The sequence below is a fragment of the Odocoileus virginianus genome, chromosome 31 (genome assembly GCF_023699985.2).
Source record: "Odocoileus virginianus isolate 20LAN1187 ecotype Illinois chromosome 31, Ovbor_1.2, whole genome shotgun sequence".
NCBI lineage: Eukaryota > Metazoa > Chordata > Mammalia > Artiodactyla > Cervidae > Odocoileus > Odocoileus virginianus.
This window is the reverse complement of record NC_069704.1, coordinates 29,559,100-29,578,387: the sequence shown is the minus strand read 5'-3', so window position 1 is coordinate 29,578,387 and position 19,288 is coordinate 29,559,100. Positions and strand designations below refer to the sequence as shown.

The window sequence follows — 19,288 nt, the reverse complement described above, 5'->3', positions numbered from 1 at the left end:
TGGTTCCAGACCACTGCAATAAAAGCAAATACCACAATAAAGCAAGTCACACTAATTTTTTGGTGTCTGAGTACATATAAAAGTTATGTTTAGGAGAAGGAAATGGCAACCCACTCCAGTGTTCTTGCCTGGAGAATCCCAGGGATGGAGGAGCCTGGTGGGCTTCTGTCTGTGGGGTCACACAGAGTCAGACACGACTTAGCAGCAGCAGCAGTTCACTGTTGGCGGGAATGTAAACTGGTGCAGTCACTGGAAAACTGTAGAGGTTCCTCAAAAAACTAAAAACTGAACTACATTCCTGGGTATATATCCAAAGAAAACAAAAACTCTAATTTGAAAAGGTACATGCACCCCAATGTTCACAGCAGCCCTGCTTACAACAGCAAAGACATTGGAAGCAATCTAAATATCCATCAACAGATGACTGGATAAAGATGTGATGTGTATATACACAATGGAATATTACTCGGCCATAAAGAATGAAATTCCGCCATGCGCAACAGCATGGAAGAACCTAGAGAGCATTATGCACAGCCAAATAAGTCAGAGAAAGACAAATACTGATTATCATTATATGCAGAATACAAAAAATGGAATTAATGAATACAACAAAACAGACTTACAGAGCACACATACTAGTGGTTATCAGTGGAGACTGGGAATTGGGGAGGGGAAGGGGTTGAGAGGTACAAACCATGTATTAAACAAGATATAGATACATAGTACAGCACAGGGAATGTTTTCAATATTTTATAACAACTTTAAATAGAATATAATCTATTAAAATACTGAAGCACTACATTGTACCCCTGAGACTGATGCGGTAAATCAACTGTACTTCGACTTTTTGAAAAAGCGATTTTCCCTTAATACAGCTCCTAAATTCAAACGAGCCTGAATTGGAATAGTGGAACTTGAGTATATGTCCAAGATTGAAGGAAATATAGATGTTTTTGGACTCAATGGGAGAAACACTAGCCTAACAGATTTTCAAGGGTTGTTTTGACTACAGCAAACTTCTGCCCCATTCACAGCCTTTATAACCTAATACACATTAAAGATCTTGCTTCCCTAAGATCAAAAAAAAAAAAAAAGTTATGTTTAAACTATACTGTACTCTATTAAGTGTACAAGATCATTATATCTTAAAAACAATGTATATACCTTAATTAAAAATTCTTTATTGCTAAAAAAAAAGTGCTATATGCGGAGTTGCCACAAACTTTCAATTTATCAAAAATATAATACCTGTAAAATGCAATAAGTGAAAGTGAAGTTGCTCTGTTTTGTCCGACTCTTTGCGACCCCACAGACTGACTGTAGCCTACCAGGCTCCTCCGTCCACGGGATTTTCCAGGCAATAAAGTGAAGTGCAATTAAATGAGACATGCCTGTTAAAAGAAGTGATACAGCCAGCAACATGGTTGAATCCCAAAAGCATTATGCTAAAAGAAGCCAGATATGAAAGAGTGAGTGGTATAACTCCATTCATATGAAACTATAGAAAAGATAAATCTTTATTGACAGCAGATTAGATTAGCTGAGATGGGACATAAGTGGCAACATGGAAACTATTCTACATCTTGCCTTCATCACTGTTGTAGTGATTATTTGGGTATATACATTTGTTAAAACTCATCAAAATATACTCTTTACGCTAGTGCATTTTATTATATGTAAGTAAAAGTGAGCAAAGTAGATTGGATGGACAAGTGTCCAACTAGGGGAGTGCCACCACAGGATATACAGGAGAGGTTTTCTTCCCCTACAGTATATACTTTAGGACCTTCCCTGGTGGCTCAGATGGTAAAGAACCTGCCTGTCAATGCCCGAGATGCAAGAGAAGGTGGGTTTGATCCCTGGGTCAGGAAGATTCCCTTGAGTAGAAAATGGCAACCCACTCTGGTATTCTTACCTGGAGAATTCTATGGACAGAGGGGTCTGACAGGCTATAGTTCATGGGAAAGCGAAGAGTTGGACCCCCTTGATCTGTTCCTTCCTATACTAGATCAGTGTTTTCCTTCGTTATGTGCGTTACTAGGAACAACTGTGGCACTGGGGAGAATTTGGAGAATGATGGAAGAGGGTCTGGAAAATCTCCTGTCATCAAATAAGACTTCTTTTTCTCCTTTAAAGTAAGTCTAACTTACTGTCGTGTCTCTAACTTGGCTTCCTGCATTTCCCAGTGACTTGAATTAGAGATGCAAGACCTCTCTGAGAAATATATTGAGACTCCTGTTCATATTAAAATTTTGTTCTATTTCTTTCTCTTTAACTCAGACAAGAGAAAAGACTTTAACACAGAGTTTATAGGCAACTGCTTGGACTTATTTTCTTTTTGCTTCAGTCAGAATAGTATCTGTAAAATTCCAAAGAGTAGATGACTGGAGAGAGTAGAGGGCCAAAGCAATTCTTTATTTATGGTTAGTCCCAGTGTCTCTTCCAGGCAATGAGTTCAAAGACTCCTTTGATCACTTGATTGATGTTTCAGTAGGCTTTTTCTGGATTCTTCTACCATTCTTTGTCTATCTCTTTTCCCCTAGAAAATCAGTCAGTCCCAGACCAAGGGATCTTGAGGTCAGAGATGTAGCGGTGCACAGAGTGGGTGTGGACCTGCGTATATTTATTGGAGAAAGAGGCTTGATGAGACTATTTGCATTTGGTTAACTCTTTTTTCTGCTAGCTTGTGTGTGTGTGCGCATGCGTCTGCATGTGCACGTAGTCACACACACCTTTTTCAGGAAAATGTAATTGTCACATAACTTAAAACATGCACAGAACTTCTATAAACACGTACTGGTCTTTGTGTGAACATAAGTTTTCATTTCTCTATGGTAAACATCTAAGAGACGATTGCTGGATCATATGCTTAGTGTATGTTTAACTTTATAGGAAAACATCCTGTTTTGCAAAGTAGCTTTCCACAATTACATTTTAATCAGTGATGAACAAGACACCCCTTGCTCTTTACACTGGTCAACATTTGTATTGTCTATTATTAACATTTTAATCATTCTGTTGACGTGTTATGGTTTCTCATTGCAATTCCCTATAGTTCATTACCCCTTTTCATATGCTTATTTTCTTTGGTGTGGTGTCTGTTCAGATATTTTGTGTATTATTAATTGGGTTGTTTGTTTTCTTATGATGAGTTTTGAAAGTTTATTATTTATTTTGGATACCAGTCCTTTGTCAGATAATGTGATTTGCAAATATTTTCTCCCAGTCTGTACTTTGTGTTTTTATTCCCTTAACAGTGTCTTTCATAGAACAAGTGATTTTAATTTTGATGGAGTCCAGTTTATCAGTCTTTTCTCTTATGGATTTTATTTTTGGTATCATGTATAAGAGTTGTTTGTCTAATTGCAGGTCATAAAGATTGTCTATGTTTTTCTAAAATTGTAACTGTATGTTTTTGTTGTTGTTGTTGTTCAATTGCTCAGTTGTGTCTGACTCTTTGTGACCCTGTGGACTGCAACATGCCAGGCTTCCCTGTCCTTCACTATCTCTCAGAGTTTGCTCAAGCTCATGTCCATTGTGGAGAAGGCAATGGCAACCCATTCCAGGACTCTCACCTGGAAAATCCCATGGACGGAAGAGCCTGGTAGGCTGCAGTCGATGGGGTCACTAAGAGTCGGACACGACTGAGCGACTTTACTTTCACTTTTCACTTTCATGCATTGGAGAAGGAAATGGCAACCCACTCCAGTGTTCTTGCCTGGAGAATCCCAGGGACGGGGGAGCCTGGTGGGCTGCCATCTGTGGGGTCGCACAATCGGACACGACTGAAGCGACTTAGCAGCAGCAGCAGCATGTTCATTGAGTTGATGATGCCATCCAACCATCTTATCCTGTCACCCACTTCTCCTACCCTCCATCTTTACCAGCCCAGGGTCTGTTCCACTGAGTCAGCTCTTCACATCAGGTGGCCAAAGTACTGGAGCTTCAGCTTTGGTCTACAATTAATTTGAGATAATTTTTTTATAAGGTGTGTAGTTAGATCAATGTTCATTTTTTTGTCTATCCAATGTTCATGTTTGTATATCCAGTGATGTTTTAACCTCACTTGTTGAAATATTACTCTTTCTCCATTGAATTGCCTTTGTAAAAAAATTTGTGACCATTTTTGTATGGGTTTATTTCTGGACTTTCTAATCTTTTCCATTGATCTCTCTGTCTCACTCTTCTCCAATAGTGGACCTATCTTGATTACTGAAGATTTATAATAATTATTAAAATTAGGCAGTCTAATTTCTCCAGCCTTCCTCTTTTAAAAAAGTGTTTTAGATCTTCTAGTTCTTTTGTCTTTTCATATAAATTTTAGCATTAACTGGTCTATATCTAGTAAAAAAAAATTTTCTGGGATTTTCATTATAGTAATATTTCATTACTTAATATTTTAATTAAGTCTAGAGATAAATTTGGAAAGAGTTGCTCTTTACTGAATCCTTACTTTGAGTCTTCCAATCGTGAATATAGTATGTTTCTTCATTTGTTTAGGCCTTGGATTTCTTTCATCAGTGCTTTGTAGTTTACAGTATAAAGACGCTATGCATGTCTTATTAGATCAAAATATAAGCATTTAACCTTTTTGAAATTACTATAACTGGTATTGTTTTTAAATTTCAGTTTCCACTTTTCATAGCTAGTATGTAGCCATATGATTCATTTTTGTGGGTTGACTTTTCATGTTGTAATCTTATTTCTCACTTCTTAGTTCCAGAAGTCAACAAATGGAATATCTTATTTCCTCTTTTCTAAACTGTATGACTTTTCTTTCTTTTTCCTGCCTTGTTGCATTCTTAGGACTTCCAATATGATGTTGAATGGAGGTGGATAAAGTACATGTCCTTGCCTTGTTCCTAATCTTGAGGAAGAGCATTCAGTCTTTCACTATTAAATATTATGTTGTGCTCAGTTGCTTCAGTCATGTCTGACTCATTGCAAGCCCAAGGACCATAGCACGCCAGTCTCCTTTGTTCTTGGGATTCTCCAGGCAAGAATACTAGAGTGGATTACCATGCTCTCCTTCAGGGAATCATTCCTACCCAGGGGTCGAACCAGAGTCTCCTGCATTGCAGATTCGTCACTGCTGAGCCACCGGGAAAGTCCTAAATGCAATGCTACCTGTGATGTGCTGGGCCTACCTGCTCAGTTGTGTCTGAGTCTTTGTGACTCCATGGGATGAAACCCACCACGCGCCTCTGCCCATGAGGATTCTCCAGGCAAGAATACTGAAGTGAATTGCCATGCCCTCCTCCAGGGGATCTCCCCAATCCAAGGATCAAACCTGCATCTCGGGTTCTTTACCACTAGTGCCACCTGGGAAGCCCTAATATAAGCATTTAATAGTATAAATATCCCTCTAGCACTGTTTTAACTGTATTCCACACATCTTGATATATTATTTTTTCATTTTTGCTTACTTTAATATTTTCTGATTTCCTTTGAGACTCTCTTTGACCAGTGGGTTATTTAGAATTGTGTTGTTTAATTTCCAGTTGTTTACAGGTTCTCCTATTAGCTTTCTATTATTGATTTCCAGTTAATTCTACTATTGTCAGAGATCACATCTTTTGTGACATCAATTCTTTTTTTTAAGGTTTTTACTTTCATCAGATAATGTTATATTTACTTTCAATTGTTAAGCATATTTTAAAGAATTCAATAAGAGCAAATTAGCCTATTATATCTACATAGACATTTACCCTTTCTCTTGCTTTTCCTTCATTTCTGATGTTCCAAGGTTTTTTTTTTTTTTTTTTTTTTCTGATTTTGTTTTCTTTGTGTTTGAAGAACTTCCTTTAACAATTATATGCTGACAAATTATCTTACTTTACCTTCATTTGAGAATGTCATATCACTTTCATTATTAAAGCATATTTTGAAACAGAATTCTGGGTAGATCTTTTCTTTTGACACTTTACAAATGTCACTTTCTTCTGGCCTCCATAGTTTCTGATGAGAATAACATAGTCACTCAAATCATTGTCCTGTTATAAGTGATTTCCCTGGCTGCTTTCAAGAGTTTTTCTTTGTCTTTAGTTATCAGCAGTTTGATAATTATTTGTCTCAGAATTGATTTCTGTTTTGTTTAAGCTTTACTCTTCTTTTTGAGTCTATAGCTGTATGTCTTCTGCTAAATTTGTTGAGTTGTCAGACATTATATCTTCAAATATTTTTTCTGTACCACCGTTTGTCTCTTCTGTACTTTTTTAAAAATTTGAAGTATAGTTGATTTGCCTTTTCATACTGTTCATGGGGTTCTCAAGATGTGAAATGCTGGGCAGGATGAATCATAAGCTGGAATCAAGACTGTTGGGAGAAATATCAACAACCTCAGATATGCAGATGATACCACCCTAATGGCAGAAATTGAACAGGAACAAAAGAGCCTCTTGAGGAAGGTGAAAGGGGAAAGTGAAAAAGCTGGCTTAAAACTCAACATTCAAAAACTAAGATCATAGCTTCAGGTTCCATCATTTCATGGCAAACAGAAGGGGAGGAAAATGGAAACAATGGCAGATTTTATTTTCTTGGGCTTCAAAATCACTGCAGATGGTGAGTGCAGCCATGAAATTAAAAGACACTTGCTCCTTGGAAGAAAAGCTATGACAAACATAGACAGCATATTAAAAATCAGAGATATCACTTTGCTGGCAAAGGTCTATATAGTCAAAGCTATAGTTTTTCCAGTAGTCATGTACAGATGTGAGAGTTGGACCTTAAAGAAGGCTGAGCACTGAAAAACTGATGCTTTTGAGCTTTGGTGCTAGGGAAGACTCTTGAGAGTCCCTTGGACAGCAAGATCAAACCAATCAATCCTAAAGGAAATCAACTCTGAATATCCATTGGAAGGACTGATGCTGAAGCCGAAACTCCAATACTTTGGCCACCTGATGCAAAGAGCTGACTCATTGGAAAAGACCCTGATGCTGGGAGGCATTGGGGACAGGAGGAGAAGGGGACGACAGAGAATGAGATGGCTGAATGGCATCACCGACTCGATGGACATGAGTTTGAGTAAACTCCAGGAGTTGGTGATAGACAGGGAGGCCTGGCGTGCTGCGATTCCTGGGGTCGCAAAGAGTTGGACACGACTGAGCGACTGAACTGAACTGAACTGAATATTCCTCTCTGGAACTTTAATAAAAGCAAATATTAGTCCTTTTAGTAGGTGCAGGTCCCTGAGGCTTTAAGTGTTAAAAGAAATTTTTCTATCTGTTATTCAGCTTCTGAATAATATTCAGAATAGTATAGTATTCTATCACTATATCTTCAAGTTTACTATTTCCTGTGTCACTTCTAATCTACTATGGAGCCTATTCAGTGAAGTGAATTTTAAAAATGTTATTATATTTTTCAGTTTTACAACTTTCATTTGGTTCTGCTATACCTTCTATTTCTTTCTTTTTTAAAATTGGGATATAGTTGACATGTAACATTGTATTAGTTTCAGATAGACAACATAATGATTAGATATTTGTATATATTATGAAATGATCACCGTGATAAGTCCTGTTAACATCCATCATCACACATAATTAAAATTTTTTTCTTGTGATGAAAACTTTTAAGATCTCTCTTAGCAACTTTCAAATGTACAATACAGTATTTTTAACTATAGTGACCATGCTGAATGTTATATCCTGCTAATGTAGTGTTAGTTGCTGAGTCGTGTCTGATTCTTTGCAACCCCATGGACTGTAGCCCACCAGGCTCCTCTGTCCATGGAATTCTTCAGGCAATAATACAGGAGTGGGTTGCCATTCCTTTTCTGTAAGGGATCTTCCCAAACCAGGGGTTGAACCTGGGTCTCCCACATTGCAGGCAGATTCTTTACCATCTGAGCTGCCAGGAAAGCCCAGAACATTACATTACATCCTAGGATTTATATATTTTATAACTGGAAGTTTGTACCTTTTGACCTTAACTCCTCACCTCTGGAAACTTCCAATCTATTCTCTTTATGAGGTTTTTTTTTTTTTTTAAAGATTCCATATATAAGTGAGATCATAAGTTGCTTGTCATTTTGTCTTTGTCTGTCTGACCTTAGCATAAAGGATTTCTTTCTTTTATGGCTGAATAATATTCCATCATGGTGTATGTGAGTGTGTGTATCACATTTTCTTTGTCCATTCATTCATTGATTGACACTTAGATTGTTTACATAATTTAGCTGTGCTAAATAATGCTACACATGACTTCTGTCCCTTTGCTGAGACTTTCCTTTTTTCTGTTCAAGTGTGTTCATCCTTACTTCACCAAACATTTTTACAATAACTACTTTAAAGATTTTGTCAGGTGGTTTCAGCGTCTGTCATCACCCCATTGTCATCTGTTGACTTCTTCCCACGTGACTGAGATTTTCTTGATTCTTCATATACAAAGTAATTTTAGATTGTATCCTGGACATTCTGAATATTACGAGATTTGGGGTCTTTTTAAAATTTTGGATTAGGTTAATTTCTTTTTTTAGAGCAGGTACAATTGGGTTTAGGCAGGAAGTCCTGACCAGCCTTCTGTAGGTTATGGTTTCAATGTCTGCTGTGTTGTAGAAGTCTTTGCAGTGTTGCTTGGAGCTGTCCCTCATGTACTAGTGGGTGCTGGGAGATGGTCTTTCCCTTAGTGCAGCTCTCCATGTGTTTGGTATGCCTTTTAAGATCAGATCCCTACGTGCACAGCTTGGGAGTAAGCTCAGGAGTTTATAAACAAAGTTGTTGATCCCTGACCCCTCCTCTGTCTGTATTCTCCTTGGTATTTTCGATACCCGGTCCTACTTTTTTTGGTGCTTTGGCCAGAAATCTGGGGCTTTGGTTGCCCCACTTTGACATGCTGCCCACAACTCTGCCCCTGTCCAGGGCCAAGCAGCAAGAGTATTGACATAGAAAAAAAAAGCAATGGGTGTTTTCGCCTAGCCTCTCAGGACCACAGTTCTCCAAAAGTAAAGGGAGGTTCCCACCCTCAGCTTTAGGTGCTTTCCGCCCCAAAGTCTCTGCTTCCCATCACCAGTCACTCAGGATTGCCTCGGGGTAGAATGTGAGCAAAGAAAGAAAAGAAGAGGAAGGAGGGGATTTCTTTCCGTGTCTCTCCCCTTCTTGCCTCTCTTAGCTTTAGGTGTTCTTCCTCTGTATCCTGTCCCTCCTTTGAATTAGCAGGTTTGTCCCGGAGCTCTACCTGCCCTTGCCTTGGTGGTTTTCAGGTTGCTTTGAGTTTCATCTGAGGAATGCTGCAGAAAAAGCAGGAATTTCACCACTGGTTCAATAGTATTTTAAATTCTGGTCTTCATGTACAAATCTCCTGCTACAATTTATTTTTCAGAGTCTTCTGGTAGTTGCTCTATACATTCTGTCAGTGTTTAAGATTTGCATTCATTGGGAGGGAGAGGGTGAAGTGGGCTTATTTCATCCTACTTGAACATAGAACTCCCCTGGACCTTTATTCTTTTAATTAACATTTGTTTACCCTTCATGAACCAAGAATTTTCCTTCAAGGACTTTATGGTAGTCTTCATTTTCTCTTATAGTCTGCATTATAATGATACTAATAAGAGTTGATTGAAATTGATTGTCATAGTGGTAGTTTAGAAAATAAAAACTTAATACATTTTTACTTATGAAAACTAAATAAAATTCAAAATATTTTCATACTATAACTGGAATGTTTATCTTAAATGGAAGTAATAATACTTAAGAAGAAACAAACATAGAAGAAAATGTTGAAGTCTTCAAAAATTCCATGCTTACCCTCCAAAGCCTTATTCATGTGCCAATAAACTTACTGCATTGTTTGAAGGCTGTGTGATGCCAAGTCTGGTGGTTTTTCGGTTTCTGTCAGCAGATGGGTTGACTGTGTCACCTCTGCTTTATTTAATGTGGCCTTTGTATGGTGCAACAAGTGTGGGGGCACGTGCCAGGGAAGCAGTGTCCCCAACCCTGTGACATCATGTCTCTTCCGAGAGGCCAGAGGCCAGGGCACTCATACATATTTATTTCCTCCTCAGGCCAGCTCTGGAAGCCCCGGAGAATAACCTGAGTGTAGTGGAGGCCCCACCGCCACACCCGGCGGAGTGAACAAGCACAAACAGCCATCTCTTTAACAGCTTTAACCTCCTCCCTCTTCTCTCCTGGTTAGTGGGACATCCATTCAGTGACTTAAGACACAAACCTTCAAGTCAGCCTGAACTCTTACTGACCTCCTGTCCGCTGCATCTATCAGTCACCAAGCGCTGCCTGCTTTTCCTCCAAAGTATCTTCGGAATGGGCCCTCTCCTCTCCCTTCTGCAGGTGCTTCCTGATGAGAGCCCCTGACATCTCACTGGAGCTTTGGAGGAAGCCTCCTCTCGGGCACTCATGCCTCTGGCCTGTCTCGTCTCAAGCCCTTTCTCTATGCCACTGTAAGAATCATCCAGCCTGCCTGAAAAGCAACTAGAATTGGCTGCTTATCCCCTTAGCATCTTACGCGAGGCCCTTTGCTGCCTGCCTCTGCCCATGTCTCAACACAGCACTCAACAGAAACAATGATCTCTCCTGTCCAGATTCCTTCACACTCCAAGGGTTTTGTGCCTCTGCACACTTTTGCATCTTGTTCCTTAGCCTAACTTGCCCTCCCTGTTTCCCCACTTCCCTCCCTTGCGCCTGATGAGCTTCTGCTTATCCCAGAAAACCCATTTCAGGACTTTCATCCTCAGGGATCCGTCTTTGATCCCCTAGAGTGAGTTCATTCTGGCTTTCTTCTTTCTCATTATGTACCCACGTGTTTTTCTTATTACACGTTTTGTACTCTGTTGTGATGGTGTGTGTCCATGCCTCCTTCTCTTAGCCACAGTGTTCGAGGAGCTCATGGTCTCCTGTGTCTTATTCTCATTTGTGTCCTCAGAGCCTAGCACAGTCTGGCATTTAGAAGAAACTCAAGCAGTGAATGAATATCTAGTTTGTATCATCATCATTCTTGCTCTCTCAGCCTACTGGATAGGTTGGGCAGCAGGCAGAGAATGCCTATGAGCCTTTGAAACCAAGCTTTTTATGGAAATTAAAGACAAAATCCATTCAATTTGACCAGGACTCTCTTTTTGTCTTGTCTAGTATTACTGCAGTAATTATGGTTCTTGAACACTGTATTACTCTTCAGAAAGGAGGTGATTATATTGTCTCATAGTTTTTTCTCTTATAACCTGAACTATACTATTTGCACTTGGCTTTTTGTTTCCCTCCAATATACCTTCCTGTCTTTTTATATATGTCTCAGTGTTATTTTCTTTCAATTACTGCTGTCTGATTGTTGAGCCCTACACTATGGAAAAGATTTATGCTGTGAAGATAATTTTTCAGTAGACCTTAGGTACAGTTAATGCTTCAACTCACTATATCTGGGCTATTTATTTTCCTCCATGACGTTGCTCAGTCATACCTAGCATATTATTTAAATCTGAAAACACTCAATAGACAATTTGTGCCAGAAACCCTCAGCATGAGGGATGAAAGATAAATCCACAGGCTGTGCCCTGGAAGAACTCAGGGTCTCAGGAGGCAGATGGACTTACTCTGAGGGCTGTCTCTGGAGCCAGAGCAAGCCCTGAAGGGGTTACCTATGGGAGTGGAGTTCAGTTTGAAGCCTTTTAGGCCAGGGTGTACATTACCTGAGCCAGTCAATATAGCAATAAAAAGGTGTCCCGTTCAGGGGAAAAAAAAAAAAGCCCAAGAATTTAATCACTCACTCAGTCTGTCAATTAACAACTATTTATTGAACACTTACTATATGCCAAGTACTGTTCCAGGGACTTGGAACAGACAAGGTCCATTCCATCACAGAGCTGCAGTTCTGTTGCGGAAGACAAACAAACAAACAAATAAAGATGTACTGTGTAGTCAGGTATTGAAAGTGCTCTGTAGGATAAAGCAGAGTGAAGGGACTGAGAGTGAGGAAATTTGCTATTTTTTATGGCAAATTCAAAATCTCAAAAATGGCAGAATTATCTCTGTTCTGTTCTGGTTTCCAAGGCAAACCATTCAAAATCACAGTAATCCAGGTCTATGCCCTGACCAGTGATGCTGAAGAAGCTGAAGTTGAACTGTTCTATGAAGAACTACAAGACCTTTTAGAACTAACACCCAAAAGAGATGTCCTTTTCATTATAGGGGACTGGAATGCAAAAGTAGGAAGTCAAGAAACCCCTGGAGTAACAGGCAAATTTGGCCTTGGAGTACAGAATGAAGCAGGGCAAAGGCTAATAGAGTTTTACCAAGAGAACGCACTGGTCATAGCAAACACCTTCTTCCAACAATACAAGAGAAGACTCTACACATGGACATCACCAGATGGTCAACACCGAAATCAGACTGATTATATTCTTTGCAGCCAAGGATGGTGAAACTCTATACAGTCAGCAAAAACAAGATGGGAGCTGACTGTGGCTCAAATCATAAACTCCTTATTGAGAAATTCAGACTTAAATTGAAGAAAGTAGGGAAAACCACTAAACCATTCAGGTATCACCTAGATCAAATCCCTTATGATTATACAGTGAAAGTGAAAAATAGATTTAAGGGACTAGATCTGATAGAGTGCCTGATGAACTATGGGCAGAGGTTCATGACATTGTACAGGAGACATAGATCAAGACCATCCCCAAGAAAAAGAAGTGCAAAAAAGCAAAGTGGCTGTCTGAGGAGGCCTTACAAATAGCTGTGAAAAGAAGAGAAGTGAAAAGCAAAGGAGAAAAGGAAAGATGTACCCATTTGAATGCAGAGTTCCAAAGAACAGCAAGGAGAGATAAGAAAGTCTTCCTCGGTGATCAGTGCAAAGAAATAAAGGAAAAGAATAGGATGAGAAAGACTAGAGATCTCTTCAAGAAAATTAGAGCAAGGGAACATTTCATGCAAAGATGGGCTCAATAAAGGACAGAAATGGTATGGACCTAACAGAAGCAGAAGATATTAAGCAGAGGTGGCAAAAATACACAGAAGAACTGTACAAACAAGATCTTCATGATCCAGATATTCACGATGGTGTCATCACTCAGCTAGAGCCAGACATCCTGGAATGTGAAGTCCAATGGCCTTAGGAAGCATCACTACGAATGAAGCTAGTGGACGTGATGGAATTCCAGTTGAGCTATTTTGAATCCTAAAAGATGATGCTGTGAAAGTGCTGCACTCAATATGTCAGCAAATTTGGAAAACTCAGCAGTGGCCACGGGACTGGAAAAGATCAGTTTTCATTCCACTCCCAAAGAAAGGCAATGCCAAAGAATGCTCAAACTACTGCACAATTGCACTCATCTCACACACTAGCAAAGTAATGCTCAAAATTCTCCAAGCCAGGCTTCATTAATACATGAACCATGAACTTCCAGATGTTCAAGCTGGTTTTAGAAAAGGCAGAGGAACCAGAGATCAAATTGCCAACATTCGCTGAATCATCAAAAAAGCAAGAGAGTTCCAGAAAAACATCTATTTCTGCTTTATTGACTATGCCAAAGCCTTTGACTGTGTGGATCACAATAAACTGTGGGAAATTCTGAAAGAGTTGGGCATACCAGACCACCTGACCTGCCTCTTGAGAAACCTGTATGCAGGTCAGGAAGCAACAGTTAGAACTGGACATGGAACAACAGACTGGATCCAAATAGGAAAAGGAGTACATCAAGGCTGTATATTGTCACCCTGCTTATTTAACTTATATGCAGGGTACATCATGAGAAACTGGGCTGAATGAAGCACAAGCTGGAATCAAGATTGCTTGGAGAAATATCAATAACCTCAGATATGCAGATGGCACCACCCTATGGCAGAAAGCAAAGAAGAACTAAAGAGCCTCTTGATGAAAGTGAAAGAGGAGAGTGAAAAAGTTGGCTTAAATCTCATCATTCAGAAAACTAAGATCATCCAGACCTATCACTTCATGGCAAATAGATAGGGAAATAGTGGAAACAGTAGCAGACTTTATTTTTTAGGCTCCAAAATCACTGCAGATGATGACTGCAGCCATGAAATTAAAAGATGCTTGCTCCTTGGAAGGAAAGTTACGACCAACCTAGATAGCATATTAAAAAGCAGAGACATTACTTTGCCAATAAAGATGTGTCTAGTCAAGGCTATGGTTTTCCCAGTAGTCATATATGGATGTGAGAGTTGGACTATAAGGAAAGCCAAGCGCCCAAGAACTGATGCTTTTGAACTGTAGTGTTGCAGAAGACTCTTGAGAGTCCCTTGGACTGCAAGGAGATCCATCCAGTCCATCCTAAAGGAGATCAGTCCTGAGTGTTTATTGGAAGGACTGATGTTGAAGCTGAAACTTCAGTACTTTGTCCACCTGATGCGAAAAACTAAATCATTTGAAAAGACCCTGATGCTGGGAAAGATTGAAGGTGGGAGGAGAATGGAGATGACAGAAGATGAGATGGTTGGGTGGCATCTCATCAAACATGAGTTTGGGTAAACTCCAGGAGTTGGTGATGGATAGGGAGGCCTGGCATGCTGCAGTCCATGGGGTTGCAAAGAGTTGGACACAACTGAGCGACTGAACTGAACTGATGGCAGATTCAGATCAAACTTTCTGATAATGTGATATTTGAGCACAGACCTGAGTGAAGCAAGGCAGAAGGCCAGATGAGACAGAGTCCCTGAGGTAAGAATATGCTTAGCATGTTGAAAGACAGCCAGGCAGCTGGTGTTGAATGAACAAGGGAAAGAGTGATGGTGCATTGGAGAAGTTACAGAGGACACAGCTTTGTAGGGCCTTCTCGGTCTTTTGTCCTGAGTGACAGGGGGGACCATCTTTAGGTTTTATGTAGTAAGTTAACACGATTTGATTTATACCTTGAAAATGTGACTCTGGGTAGATGCTTGTTATTTGTGTTTGGAAGATAGGGAAGGGTAAGAGCAGAAGCAGGTATCCAAATTAGAAAGCTAATAGAGAAATCTGTGAGAAATAATGGTAGTTTGGACTAGAATGGTAACAGTAGATGAGGTGAGAAGTGTTCAAATTTGGGATATTTTGAAGATCAAGTTAGTGAAATTTTAGAGTGAATTGTATGTAAGATGTAAGAGAAAGAGGAATCAGGGACAACTTCAAGTTTTAGGGTCTGAGAAAAAAAAGTGGTGTTATTTTTATTGATATGGAAATATCAGGGAAAGAATAAGGTTGTTAGAGAAAATCAGGATTGATTTTAAATTTGTTGAGTTTGAAATGTCTAAGTGGAAATGTAGCTGGAATTCAAACGGAAGCTCATAGCTGGAGATATTAATTTGGAGGGGTTCTTCAGGATTCAGGTGGTATTTAAAGTCATGGAACTGAAAAGCACATTGTGGAAGGAGATAGAAAAAGAAGATAAGAGGGATGAGAACTGAGACATGATAACCAAGTGCATCAGCCACTGGACATGAAATATACACGCCCTGAGAACTGACTATGGGATTTGGTCCAGTGGAGGTCACTAGTAACCTTAAAGAGAACAATGGTGATAACATTGTGAGAAGGAAAGTCTAATTGGCAGGAGTTAGGGAGAGAATTGGGAGGGAGTTAGAAAGTAAGTTGAGATATCTAGTGAGGAGGCTCTTTGAAGGAGTCCTGTAAAGAGAGCAGAGGAATAGGGACGTTTATGGTTAAGGATGTGAAGTCAAGAGGGGATGTTTTAAGGACAGACTTTATCAGAGCATGTTGGTAGATTGACGAGGTCTGAGTAAAGAGGAAGAAATTGATGAGAAAGGAGAGAATGAGAAGACAGGTGATGTTGGCAGCAACTATATGCATCATTGTGGTGAGAAGGAAGGGGGCTCTATAATAAGAGTAGTGAGCTCTTCGCCCGACTGCCGCCGCGCCTCCATCATGGACATGAGCCGTGTGCAGCGCATCAAGCTTGCCAGCGTCACCAAGGTGTTGGGCAGGACCGGTTCGCAGGGACAGTGCACACGGGTGCGCGTAGAATTCATGGACGACACGAGCCGCTCCATCATCCGAAACGTGAAAGGCCCCGTGCGCGAGGGCGATGCGCTCACCCCATTGGAGTCAGAGCGAGAGGCTCGGAGGCTGCGGCGAACTTGTGGCTGGGTGCTGGCTGTCTGGGTTGACGCCGTGGCCCACCAGGATGATCTGTTAATAAAGCGTTTATATCGTATGTAAACTTCAGAAAAAAAAAAAAAAAGAGTAGTGAATCTTTGATGGGCACAGAAAAGGTTCCCTCACTGTCACAGAAGAGAAGGCATGTGTGGAGTGGGTACAGGTAGGATGGTAGAAGAGCTCCATGTTGATGCTTCTGTTTCCCACAAAAGCCACGGTCAGAGGCCATTGCCATCCACCAGGTGACATCTCTCTTTTATTCTTTGTGCTGTCGATTTCTTGTTAATACCTACCTTTTTGAAATTGAATAGAGTCTTATAGAAGATTGAAGAAAATGAAATTCATTCAAGAAGTAATGAAGCAGAACTATGTTATTAGCTGCAGGCGAGCAGCTGATTTCCTTAATAGGTTGAATCATTCACGGAGTGGGACATTGGGGCCTTCGTGTGTGGTAAAAGAGGAAACAGATATGAGTGGGAGAAAATTTGAGTTATGTTGGAACCAAAACAATCTCATTAGTTACTCTTAATATCCTTAGACGTTCTGTAGGGACAGTTGATATCCTTTAACAGATGAAGAATGAGAGCCCAGGGCATTTCTGTAACTGCCCGTAGCACCCAGCAAATTAATGATAGATCCAGAATTTAAATGGTGTCCTTGAATTCTCACTGCTTTACTTGGTTCCTGAACTGAAGCAAAGTGGTAAATCTTGACCATGAACCACCTGCAGGATTGGGGACATATGACTTAGTCTTTAATGTTCAAGCCCTAACTGCTTCACATAATTTCTACCACTTAAAGTGGAAATTATTTGGCTACTGGCTCCAGGGGGAATGTAATACTGTAATTAGTCACTGAGTTCCCCTTTTAAGGCCCTTTGTGGAAGAAAGCATCTAAGCAGCATATATTTGGTTAATGAGGGTTAATGAGTAAAACGTGGAGCCTGACTCCCTGATGGCTGAACTGCTGTGCTTCCTCCCTTTTATCAATGTGTCACCAAGTAAATAATAGTGGGACACACACACGTTATTGTGGTAAGCATAAGCACAGAATGGAAGATGCATCCTGATTTCAGCAATGTTAAAATCGGGGTAGAGATCATAGGAAGGAGAAAAAAACATATCTTAGAACTAGAAATTAGGCCTCTCAAATTTTCATTTGACATTATGCTGTGTAAACACTTATACTTTAAAGATAAAGCTATATTTAGCTTGAGGTTAGCTTTAATAATGTTTTACTGATAAGCCTGACTCCATAAATTAGTTTTAGGTTTAAATGAGATAATGCATGTAAGACATTTACAGCAGTCTCCAGCACACAGTAAGTAAAGGCTCAATAAATATTCATTATAAATAATAATAATTATTATTATATTTCTCTAATATATTTTCCAGGGAGCAATGGCTTATTGAAGTATTTCCAACTGTACTTACTTTTAGTCAGTAACAACTTTATACTAGTAATAAGAAGAAAGTGAAAGTTGATCAGTCTTGTCCGACTCTTTGTGACCCCATGGACTGTAGCCTGTCAAACTCCTCTGTCCATGGAATTCTCCAGGCAAGGATACTGGAGTGGGTAGCCATTTCTTTCTCCAGGGGATCTTCCCTAGCCAGGATCTCCTGCATTGCAGGCAGATTCTTTACCGTCTAAGCCACCAGGGAAGCCCAATAAGAAGAAATGGCCCTTTTAATTAAGCTATTAATATGCGAAAAAAAAATGAACTTATTGAATGCCTAATTGGGCATGTCCCTGCTTGTTAGCTATTATAGCCTATTACAGAGGCTGTGGAGATGGCCAGTAACAGGTATTAAGCCTTAATGTGTGCTAGAGTATTGTAAGCACTATAGATTTAATCCTCCCAGCAATCCTCTGAGTTAGGAACTCTAATTATTCCTTTTTTCAGAAAGAAGAAAACTGAAGCCCAGAGAGCTAGATAGCGATTGGTTCAGTGGAATATAAGCTCACTGCCTGTGACTCCAGAGTGTATGTCCTTGACCACTACACTCTACAGCCTGTTCCTAATATGATGCAAACCTGAACCAACCTATTGGTTGCCTGCCTAAAACCTTGTCCCACTTTCTTCCTTGCTAGAAAATCTTTGATTTTGTTTGGTTGTTTACATCTTCCCATGTGTCTCAGAGAAGGTGAATCCTGTCCACATTTCCATGAGTCAGTCCTGGCTCATCTAAATCAAACTTGGTGTCCCTTTCCCCCTTCCCAAGAATCTGGCTAAGCAAGACAATGTTTGACGATTCTGGTCAAGGAAATCTGAGGATTTCCAAGGGCTTCTGAGAAAGGTTTCTTCACTGAGAGAAACAGACACACAGGAAAAGTCACCTCTCTTCTTTCCCTGATCTTATCACGTCTGGATGTGATGTTTAGCGTTGTGACAGCCAGTTTTCCACTAGCCTACAGAGGAAGCTGATACACATCCTAGGCGGAGCATAGAGGATCTTAGGGCGGTGAAACTATCACTACTCTGTACGATACTATGCTGGTGGATACATATCACTATGTCTAAACTCATAGGATGTACAACTTTACTGAGCATTCTGTGAGTTTGGACAAAGTATAGTGAGTGAACTTTGATGTAAACTATGGACTTTGGGAGGTAAGGATGTAAGGAACTTAGGTAGTTTCATCAGTTGGAACAAATGTATCCCTGTGGTGTGGGGGGTGCTGATAGTGGGGAAGGCTATGTGTGGGGGCAGGGCATATATGGGAAATCTACTTTCTGCTTAGTGTTGCTCTGAACCTAAAATTGCTTAAAAATTATTTTCTTTTAAAAAATAGAAAAAAATTTCTATTAAAAAAGCAAAGTAAACTCACAGAAAAATACAAGATAAAAATGTACCTCTGGTTGTGACAATTAAGAATATTAATGAAAAAAACAGATTGAAACTGTACTAACTGATCAAAATCACCTAAGAGAAAAATTATGTATCAGAGTGTGTCAATAATAAAAGTTTTAATTAAAATATTTGAAAGGGTAAATGTATGTTTCTGAGAAAACATCTGTTGCCCCATTCTCTTTGAGCCTGATGACCCTTAAGATCCCGTTCAAGTATAATTTCCTCTGAGGAGGCTTCCCTAGTATTGTAGACTGTTTACTCACTGCTCCCTCCTTTATGTCCTGTAGAGGACTTAATATTTCTGTTACAGCACTTAATGTCACTGTGATTTAAAGATTAGTTTTTCAAGTTTGTCTCTGCCAGTGGAGCATGAGCTC

At 39.8% G+C, this 19,288-nt stretch overlaps 2 protein-coding genes across 11 annotated transcripts in view; both read left to right on the top strand.

The window, feature by feature from the left end:
- AOPEP (aminopeptidase O (putative)) overlaps nt 1-19,288 on the top strand; it is a 392,900-nt gene that overhangs the window by 138,646 nt on the left and 234,966 nt on the right. The gene's annotated exons all lie outside the window — the stretch shown is intronic.
- LOC139032440 (small ribosomal subunit protein eS28-like) lies at nt 9,815-18,736 on the top strand. The gene has a single exon (XM_070459514.1). It carries the CDS (start codon nt 15,748-15,750, stop codon nt 16,120-16,122), a length of 375 nt encoding a protein of 124 aa, XP_070315615.1. The 5' UTR covers nt 9,815-15,747; the 3' UTR covers nt 16,123-18,736.